At 30.9% G+C, this 10,815-nt stretch overlaps 1 protein-coding gene across 1 annotated transcript; it reads left to right on the plus strand.

The window, feature by feature from the left end:
• Window positions 1–6,833: 6,833 nt before the first annotated feature.
• On the plus strand, window positions 6,834–9,517 carry LOC139844125 (65-kDa microtubule-associated protein 3-like). Its single transcript, XM_071834336.1, has 5 exons — window positions 6,834–7,066; window positions 7,827–7,893; window positions 7,979–8,185; window positions 8,347–8,563; window positions 8,651–9,517. Exons 2-4 carry the CDS (start codon window positions 7,828–7,830, stop codon window positions 8,494–8,496), a joined length of 423 nt encoding a protein of 140 aa, XP_071690437.1. The 5' UTR covers window positions 6,834–7,066; window position 7,827; the 3' UTR covers window positions 8,497–8,563; window positions 8,651–9,517.
• The last annotated feature ends 1,298 nt before the right edge of the window (window positions 9,518–10,815 follow it).

Consider the following 10,815-nt stretch of genomic DNA (forward strand, 5'->3'; position numbering starts at 1 on the left):
AGCAATCTCTTTATCCGTCGAACAGAAAGAGGGGTGACTTTCTCTACTTTTGAGTGTTTCATCTTGGGTGGAGAAATGACTTGTTTTCTATTCTCGGATAGGGGAAGGATTATCTACATTTCACCTCCCCCATACACCACTCATGTGGTACTGAGTTTCGTTGTTGTTGTTGTGTCATTATTTTTTTACATTTTATAAGCGAATATGATGATTTGCGCGTAAAAGTACATACTTATTCAAATGGATTACATTCTAATTACTTGCAGTATCATTTATGCTGGCTTGAATGCCATAATCAAGTACGAAATCAACCAAATACGAAATCAACATATAAGTCTAGATTATGGTTGATTGATTGTTACCAGATTTCTCATTTGAAGGTTATACCAATCACAATGTCAACAAAATTTATTTGTAGAAAATAAATCATTCTAACTGACTGAATCTATTAAAAAAATAATACTAACTTTTTTGAATACATACTGGACCAATAAGTCATGAAAATAATAAGTCTATTAATTCAAGTACAAGGTGGCATTGGTTGATGACAAAAGCCACAAGACTTTGCAGTACCCGGCCAATTTGGTCTATCTTCGTAACCACAAATGCACGATGATTGTTCCGAAAGGATCTCGCAACATTCATTCGATGGAAATGCACCTTCTTTTAACGAGTCGCCGCATGTTCCAAGTAGCACATTTTCATCACAAGTTGTCGCTTTTGAGACTTGCGTGTTCACCACGAGAATCACCAACACGAAAAGACCAAACGACAACACCTTCATATTAATAAGAAATGAGTAGTCAGTAGAATGCTAATAATAAGATGTAATGAATCTGTGTTGAAAATGGCACGATTTGGAACACAATTTATAGGCACTTTTTATTTATGGGTGAGTTAATAGGGCTTTAAATGTATATTGACCAATTTTTTGCGTTTGAATCTTTAAGTATTTTTATACTTTTATAGGCAGATTAAAGCCATATTTAAAAAGGACATATATATATATATATATATATATATATATATATATATATATATATATATATATATATATATATATATATATATATATATATATATATATATATTTTCTTTTTTTTGGAATTTTTTTCGGGGGGAAGCGGGGGGAAGCAAATTATATTTTTTTCGTTTTTTTGGAATTTTTTTTTCAGGCATCAAGATCGCACGAAAATATGAACATTTATAAAAGACACTTCGTGATGAATGTTATTATTTAGGCGAAAAAACGATCGACAAAAATAACATTCAAGATAATATTGATCGTGAAGAATGTTAACCTTTTTTTCCATGTTTTGTGAAGTAAAATTTAGCCCGATTTAGAGTTTAGGGTTTAGGGTTTAGTGTTTTGGGTTTAGGGTTTAGTGTTTTGGGTTTAGTCCCTAAACCTAAAACCCCAAGGTTGTAAAAGTCGCGAGTCGGGGACGCATCGGTCGAGTCCTAAAATGGATGCGTCGGCCGAGTCGGGAGACGCGTCGGGGACGCATCGGTCGTTGACCAACGTTGACTTTATTAATAATTTCTTAAATATATATTTATATATATAAAAAATAGTTGATTATGTACCATAAATTTCTTAAATAAAAACTCGAATTTAAAAACAATCAAACTTCAAACTCAATTAATATTACCGAGTACATAATCAGTAAGGACACAAAGAAAAGAGCGGCCCAAAAAATGAAAACAACCCCTAATTTTAAAATATATCAGATCTTGACGAAATTTTGACTGACTTTGACCATTTTTTACCGTCTTTGGTGTACTTTGATCGAACTTTTAGCTCTGACCGTCTTTTGAGTCGTTTTCTGAAAAAACGGGAAGGAGAACCCAAAAAACGACGCATCGGCCGACGCATCGGTCAAGTCGGCCGACTTTTACAACACTGCAAAACCCTAAACCCTAAACTCTAAACCGTTCGTGTTAAAAACTCAATCAAAATCCTAAATCTAAACCCTAAACTCTAAATTTCAAAACCCTAATATCTAAACCCTATAAACCCTAATATCTAAACCCTAATATCTAAAACCTCAACATACGCTCGAAAAACACGATAATTGTTATATATTAATTCTTTGAGCGTTTTCCGCCAAAATAAAAACATTTATCACAAAGTGTCATTATTAAATGTTCATATTTTCATCCAATCTATAATGTTCGTGAACAAAGTTTTTTTAAAAAACGAAAAAAAAGTTTTTACGTCCCCCCGCTTCCCCCCGACTGGTTACTTTCCCCTTGATCCTACCACTATATAGGGGCATGATCAATGGGGAAGTAACCAATCGGGGAAAAGCGGGGGGAAGCAAATTTTTTTTTTTTCTTTTTATTTTGGAATTTTTTTTTCAGACATCAAGATCACACGAAAATATGAATATTTAAAAAAGACACTTCGTCATGAATGTTATTATTTAGGCGGGAAAACGATCGACAAAAATAACATTCAAGATAATATTGATCGTGATGAATGTTAACGTTTTTTTTCTTCATGTTTTGTGAAGTAAAATTTAGCCCGATTTAGAGTTTAGGGTTTAGTGTTTTGGGTTTATTCCCTAAACCCAAAACCCTAAACCCTAAACTCAAAACTCTAAACCGTTCGTGTTAAAAACTCAATCTAAATCCTAAATCTAAACCATAAACCCTAAATTTCTAAACCCTAATATCTAAACCCTATAAACCCTAATATCTAAATCCTGATATCTAAAACCTCAATATACGCTCGAAAAACACGATAATTGTTATATATTAACTCTTCGAGCGTTTTTCCGTCAAAATAAAAACATTTATCACAAAGTGTGTTTATTAAATGTTCATATTTTTATCCAATCTATAATGTTCGTGAACAAAGTTTTTTTCAAAAAATGAAAAAAAAAAGTTTTGCCTCCCCCCATTTCTCCCGATTGGTTACTTCCCTCTTGATCCTACCAATATATATATATATATATATATATATATATATATATATATATATATATATATATATATATATATATATATATATATATATATATATATATATATATATATATGAGATTTTAGAGTCCGTATGTTGCACGAGTGAATAAAAAACTATGTAAAATTATATTATTTTAAGCTAAATATAAAACAATCTAAATAAAATGTGGTATGATATGTACCATTAAATAGTCAACCTTTCTATAAATTATTAATATTATACCTTACATCTAAAAGGCAAAGGCCAAGTGAATAGTAACCGACAAGTTTCACAAACCACCCCCACTCTTTTACTTACTTACATTTTAGTCCCAAACAAATATACAATATCTAACTTTATGGTTTTTACAAACTTATCACAAACTTTTAACATTTTATACTTTAACCATTAAACTCCTCATTCGTTATAAATCGACTACATACTTTATATACTACCTAATAGACAAAAAATAAATAATAGTCGCCAGTGGTGCTTTCGTTCTTTCACTTTTTTTCCCATTTTCCACCTTTTTAAAAAAAAAAAAAACCCTCATAGTTTGTTCAAATATTAAAATCGACCCCCAAACAGGGAGTAAAGTGTCAAATACTCATTTTCATAAAAAAATTTAAAAAAACTACACCCAAATATTCAACGGGCCATATCTTCTCACTCGCACCGAGTTAAATTTTTCTGAAACCATCGTTAAACTCGAAACAATTTTAGGAGCACACTGTCACTAACTATACGCAAATCAGACGCTTTTTAAAAAACGCTAAATATTTGAGGTACTTTTCATACACGTCGATTTTGCGTTAAATTTTTAAAAGTCGACAATTCCATAGTGAAACGCGGAGATGTACATATATTGTTGTTAATTTAAAATAACATTTAAATCTTTCACGGATTATACCTTTTAGTTCGACTCGAGTTGCGCTTCAACGATATCATCGTTAGCCACAAAATAATTTTACAAACTAAACGCAATATAATACATTGAAAACCGAACCCCGGCGCGAAGCGAGGGTTCGAACACTAGTTAATACTCCCTCCGTCCCAGATTAATTGTCCCCAGACAAAAAACACACAGTTTTAGGAAATCCCACTAACTTTATTTCTCCACCAATGAAATATCTTCTCTCTCCAGATCCACCAATGAAATATCTCCTTTCCTTTCTATTTATGGAAGTAGACAATTAATTTGGGACATCCCAAAATGGAATACTGGACAATAATTTAGGGACGGAGGGAGTACTAATACAATTGAGCAAACCCTTTTCACTATTCATCAACAGTAAGGGTACTTTTGTATTTTTACAACAATATATATTTATCAATTAAGTTTTATTATTTGCTACTACTCCTTTCCCACACCACCACTTATCATTGTAGTTCCAGACTCTTCATCATTTATATATATATATATATATATATATATATATATATATATATATATATATATATATATATATTATTTATTATTAATATTAATATTAATATTAATATTAATACTAATACTAATACAATTGAGCAAACCCTTTTCACTATTCATCAACAGTAAGGGTACTTTTGTATTTTTACAACAATATATATTTATCAATTAAGTTTTATTATTTGCTACTACTCCTTTCCCACACCACCACTTATCATTGTAGTTCCAGACTCTTCATCATTTATCATGTATACATATATAAATAGATATCGATATATATATATATATATATATATATATATATATATATATATATATATATATATATATATATATATATATATATATATATTTATTATTAATACTAACACAATTGAGCAAACCCTTTTCACTATTCATCAACAGTAAGGGTACTTTTGTCTTTTTACAACAATATATATTTAGCAATTAAGTTTTATTCCACTATATGCTAATACTCACCAAGAATTTTGTAGCAATTAAGTTTTACTATAAATTATTAATATTATACCTTACATCTAAAAGGCAAAGGCCAAGTGAATAGTAACCGACAAGTTTCACAAACCACCCCCACTCTTTTACTTACTTACATTTTAGTCCCAAACAAATATACAATATCTAACTTTATGGTTTTTACAAACTTATCACAAACTTTTAACATTTTATACTTTAACCATTAAACTCCTCATTCGTTATAAATCGACTACATACTTTATATACTACCTAATAGACAAAAAATAAATAATAGTCGCCAGTGGTGCTTTCGTTCTTTCACTTTTTTTCCCATTTTCCACCTTTTAAAAAAAAAAAAAACCCTCATAGTTTGTTCAAATATTAAAATCGACCCCCAAACAGGGAGTAAAGTGTCAAATACTCATTTTCATAAAAAAATTTAAAAAAACTACACCCAAATATTCAACGGGCCATATCTTCTCACTCGCACCGAGTTAAATTTTTCTGAAACCATCGTTAAACTCGAAACAATTTTAGGAGCACACTGTCACTAACTATACGCAAATCAGACGCTTTTTAAAAAACGCTAAATATTTGAGGTACTTTTCATACACGTCGATTTTGCGTTAAATTTTTAAAAGTCGACAATTCCATAGTGAAACGCGGAGATGTACATATATTGTTGTTAATTTAAAATAACATTTAAATCTTTCACGGATTATACCTTTTAGTTCGACTCGAGTTGCGCTTCAACGATATCATCGTTAGCCACAAAATAATTTTACAAACTAAACGCAATATAATACATTGAAAACCGAACCCCGGCGCGAAGCGAGGGTTCGAACACTAGTTAATACTCATACAATTGAGCAAACCCTTTTCACTATTCATCAACAGTAAGGGTACTTTTGTATTTTTACAACAATATATATTTATCAATTAAGTTTTATTATTTGCTACTACTCCTTTCCCACACCACCACTTATCATTGTAGTTCCAGACTCTTCATCATTTATATATATATATATATATATATATATATATATATATATATATATATATATATATATATATATATATATATATATATATATTATTTATTATTAATATTAATATTAATATTAATATTAATACTAATACTAATACTAATACAATTGAGCAAACCCTTTTCACTATTCATCAACAGTAAGGGTACTTTTGTATTTTTACAACAATATATATTTATCAATTAAGTTTTATTATTTGCTACTACTCCTTTCCCACACCACCACTTATCATTGTAGTTCCAGACTCTTCATCATTTATCATGTATACATATATAAATAGATATCGATATATATATATATATATATATATATATATATATATATATTTATTATTAATACTAACACAATTGAGCAAACCCTTTTCACTATTCATCAACAGTAAGGGTACTTTTGTCTTTTTACAACAATATATATTTAGCAATTAAGTTTTATTCCACTATATGCTAATACTCACCAAGAATTTTGTAGTTTCAACACTTTACTATATACTAATACTCACCAAGAATTTTGTAGTTTCAACACTTTAGCATTGTAGTTTTTAGTTTGCGTTCACACTGTAATCGGCTTCTCACCTTTGTCTCAATTTACACAACGACTCCTCAACTTTACCTCTTTTCAGGGGTAAAAAGTGTAAATATACAATTTTAATAAAATAAAATAAACTACTTCCACCCGAATTTTTAGCGGGTCCTATCTTCTCGCTCGGCGCGAGTTAAATTTTTCCGAGTCCACCGTTCAACTCAAAAAAATCTCACGAACACAACGGCACTAAGTATGCGTGAAACGGACACTTAAAAAAAAAACGCTCAATACCTCGGACTATATTCAATACATATACACACACCTATAATACAATAATACGCTCCGTTAACTATCAATAAGCAACTCAAATTTACGCTGCATTGCTCGGGCTCATTTTTCTAGTTATTTGCTACTACTTTCCCACACCACCACTTATATTGTAGTTCCAGACTCTTCATCATTTATCATTCTCACTTCTAGACTCTTAACCTTCAATAGGTTTCTCACACAAGAACCATCCCAGCTTCCACTTCATGGAGAGCACCACAACCACCGCCACCGTCGTCTATACCACCGCCACCGTCGTCTATACCACCGCCACCGTCATCGCTACTCTATTCTGATTAGCAAGACCACACTTTTGTTCAGGTTTGAATTAATTTACATCTTACACTCAATTTTTATTTATTATTATTATGTATAAAATAAATATATATCGATATCTATCTATATCTGTATATGTATTTTGTACTGAGTATAATGTATTAATTCTCTGTTTTATGATCTGATCACATTATATGATTTGATTGTGTTTTTAGGGTACTTACTAGATCAGTACTCCCTCCGTCCCTAAATTATTGTCCAGTATTCTATTTTGGGATGTCCCAAATTAATTGTCTACTTCCATAAATAGAAAGGAAAGGAGATATTTCATTGGTGGATCTGGAGAGAGAAGATATTTCATTGGTGGAGAAATAAAGTTAGTGGGATTTCCTAAAACTGTGTGTTTTTTGTCTGGGGACAATTAATCTGGGACGGAGGGAGTATATGATTAGGGTTTTTTATTATCAAGATCAGGGTTTTAATTAGACGCTATTTAAACTTAAGATGAGATAATGTATTCAACACTGATTTTGATTCCAAATCACAATTATTACAATAATTATTTACCATTTACGTCTAAATCAAATCAACTCAATGTCAACATCAACCAATGTGAATCGATTTTTTGTATATGTTGAGTTATAAGTTTTGAATATGAATGAGCTAATATTACCTCAAACGTAGTAAAAAAAATGCCTTTAAACACAGATTTTTAGTTTAGAGTGTTTGTCAATGACTTTTAATTTTTGTGATTTTAAAATTATTGGTAATTGATAACAAATCTTTATTGCCTGCTTACATACAGAATGCCTTCAAAAGATCCACTTTTGCAAATGGAAACAACATGTGTATCACTGCTATGTGAATTAAAGGTACCTGCTCATTATTATTATTATATTACTATAGTTTTAAATTCATATGTTCAACTAATTTGGAGGGTTTGTATACGAAATAAAGATTATATGGGATGAAGTTGGCGAAAATGATGTTGAAAGGGACAAGATGTTGTTAGAGCTCAAACGGGAATGTCTTGAGGTGCAAAGAAGAAAAGTAGATTTTGCAAATAAATTTAGAGCTCAATTAAGACAAGCCATTGCCGATTCTGAAGCGGAGTTAGCATCTATTTGTTCGGCTATGGGCGAGCGACCCGTCCATATTAGACATGTATTTATTAAGTTATTAAGCACAATTATGTTCTTTTAGTTTTTCTTGAAATGTTATATATGGTTAACTTACAACAATTGACATAATTTAAGTAATATTTGAATTTGAATACTGACGTGTATATTTGTGATTGGTTCTAATTTCTTTTTCTGCTTTTTCAGTCTGATCAAAACTTTGGAAACTTAAAAGCAGAACTGAGAGCCATTCTTCCAGAATTAGAAGAAATGAAGAAGCGAAAATGGATCGCAGAAATCAATTTATTGAAGTTTTGGAGGAATTCATACAACTTCTTCAAGCACAATTCTGGATGAAACTGATCTTACTATAAGAAAGCTTGAGGAACTTCACACAAAGCTTCAAACACTACAAAAAGAAAAGGTAAATCCCATATTAGTATCATTATCATAACATGAATTTGAAAATTAACATTTGGTTACTAATTCCGTTGTAAATAATAATATGCAGAGTGAACGTATGAATCGAGTTTTAGATCATTTGAGTTCCTTGAATTCACTCTGCTCGGTTCTTGGGATAGATTTTAAGCATACGATTAATGAAGTTCATCCAAGCTTATCTTATACAGAAGGACCGAAAAGCATAAGTGATGACACAATATCGAGACTTTCAACTGCCATACAAAGACTACGAGAAGTTAAAATACAAAGAATGAAAAGAGTAAGTTGTGCGAGGTGGAGTCAAATTATCTATAATTGTCTTATTTGTCACTTGATTAACAGCTTAAATATTTTGGTATGGCTCTCTTTAGAATTCTCTTTTGATGATTGTTGTTGTTTATTCGTTAAAAAGGTATGAAAAAGGCGTCTGTTAATTTCTAGGGTTGTACCTTTGATTGAGGTTGTGTTTAACAGAGTTGGGTTTGGTTTTTAGAAGAAGACACAATTTATTGATCTGAAGATGTGTTTTGAGGTATGTATTTGATGTATGCGGTCTTCATATTTACCCAATTTTTACTAATTACTACTACTAAATGTTAAACATTAAATCTCAGAAGCGAGTCGATTACAGGTACAGACTTTGATTTAGATATTGTTAGTAATTACTCCTTTGATTTAGATATTGTTAGTAAATACAAAAAAAAAAAAAAAAAAGAAAAAAAAAAGTACATGTTGAATATTTGTAATAACATTTTAATGATTTAGATATTGTTAGTAATTACTCCTATGTTTGTTAGTTATGTGGATGCTAACGATTTACATGTATAATTTGAGATCGTAATTTGGATGCTAATGATATAGGTACAGACTTTGATTTCGATTTTAATGATTCAGTTATCGAACCTGAATTTCAGTGGCTGCAACGTACGAATGAGTTGTTCGAGTTGGTGAAAAAAGGTTTTTATAAACTTGACTACATATAAAAAAGCTGAGGCCTGAAGGTAAGGCGTACTGTTGAGAGCGTAACTGATTTTGAACAACAAATCATTTTTACTCTGCTTTTTTTTTTCTAAATGTGATAAAATACATTTAGTTAGAAAGATATTTACGTTTGATGTACAGCCTGGGTGGCAACAGCAGAACCCCGCATACTTCTGTTTGCTATTTTGTATCACACTATGTAATCTGTACAAACCTACGCAATGTATCACTATCAGCAGCTTTCAACCAACTACTTTCTACGCAATGTATGCCACTAAGTGATAATCACATTTAGTAATGTATGGAATGGTACACATCATAATACAACATCTGTATAACAGCAATCGACAAAAAAATGAAATTGGTCACCGCAGCAACGCGCGGTCGACCAAACGCTTGTGTCAAAAACAAATACTCCGTAGAAAAACATATTTGTCTAATGTGATTGAAAATGCAAGAGCAACATTGGACCCATGTCTAATGGTTAACATCTTCTCTTTCGGCACTACCTTGATTGACAACTAACAAACTGATCAGACACTTGTCTACAACCACCTGTCAATATTAGATTGAAGTATTGAACAGATCCAATTACAAATCTGACCAGAAAAAAGGTGTGAGCGCTTTGTATAATGCCTTCCATCCTTGCTATTTACAACAGTTTTTAAAGCATCCATAATCTGTAATCATGTAACAGTTTTTACTTTGGGTTGATTGTTTACAAACTCACTTCAAGTGTACTGAGCAATGTAATTATGATTAGATTTTATTTTATTTAGGTTATAATTGACGTTACACACGCAGAATAGGTAAATCAATAACTCAGATTGAACGGGTCAATTGAGTTGTACTTGTCAACTCTCACCCATGTGTATTACGATACATCGAGCCATCTAAAGATTTTATTCAAGGAAATTAAATTACTACTGAAATATTAAAACCTACACCATAATAATTATACATGAACTAAGAAGAATGAGAAAGAACTTATTTGTTGTCAACTGAACCCAATTGGACTATTACGTAATAACTGTTTCCACCAGTGACCCAACAGCTTGACCCGCCCATATTTCAATATGCATTAAGATAGATATAGAAAATGAAGCCTTATTATGATAGACCAAAACATGAAAGATGCAAAATAATACAGTAAGTGACAGTATAGTTGTCATTGGTAAATTCTTTGAAAAAGTGCATGTTGGTAGCCCACACATCTTCATTTTCATACCCGAAACATCAAATCAGTAAAAAAAA

Source organism: Rutidosis leptorrhynchoides, chromosome 4 (assembly GCF_046630445.1).
Source record: "Rutidosis leptorrhynchoides isolate AG116_Rl617_1_P2 chromosome 4, CSIRO_AGI_Rlap_v1, whole genome shotgun sequence".
Taxonomy (NCBI): Eukaryota; Viridiplantae; Streptophyta; class Magnoliopsida; order Asterales; family Asteraceae; genus Rutidosis; species Rutidosis leptorrhynchoides.

Coding starts and splice junctions, on each gene's coding strand:
- LOC139844125 (XM_071834336.1), top strand. CDS start 7,828: ATGCCTTCAAAAGATCCACTTTTGCAAATGGAAACAACATGTGTATCA. Junction 7,894..7,978: donor CACTGCTATGTGAATTAAAG/GTACCTGCTCAT, acceptor TACGAAATAAAG/ATTATATGGGATGAAGTTGG. Junction 8,186..8,346: donor GACCCGTCCATATTAGACAT/GTATTTATTAAG, acceptor CTGCTTTTTCAG/TCTGATCAAAACTTTGGAAA.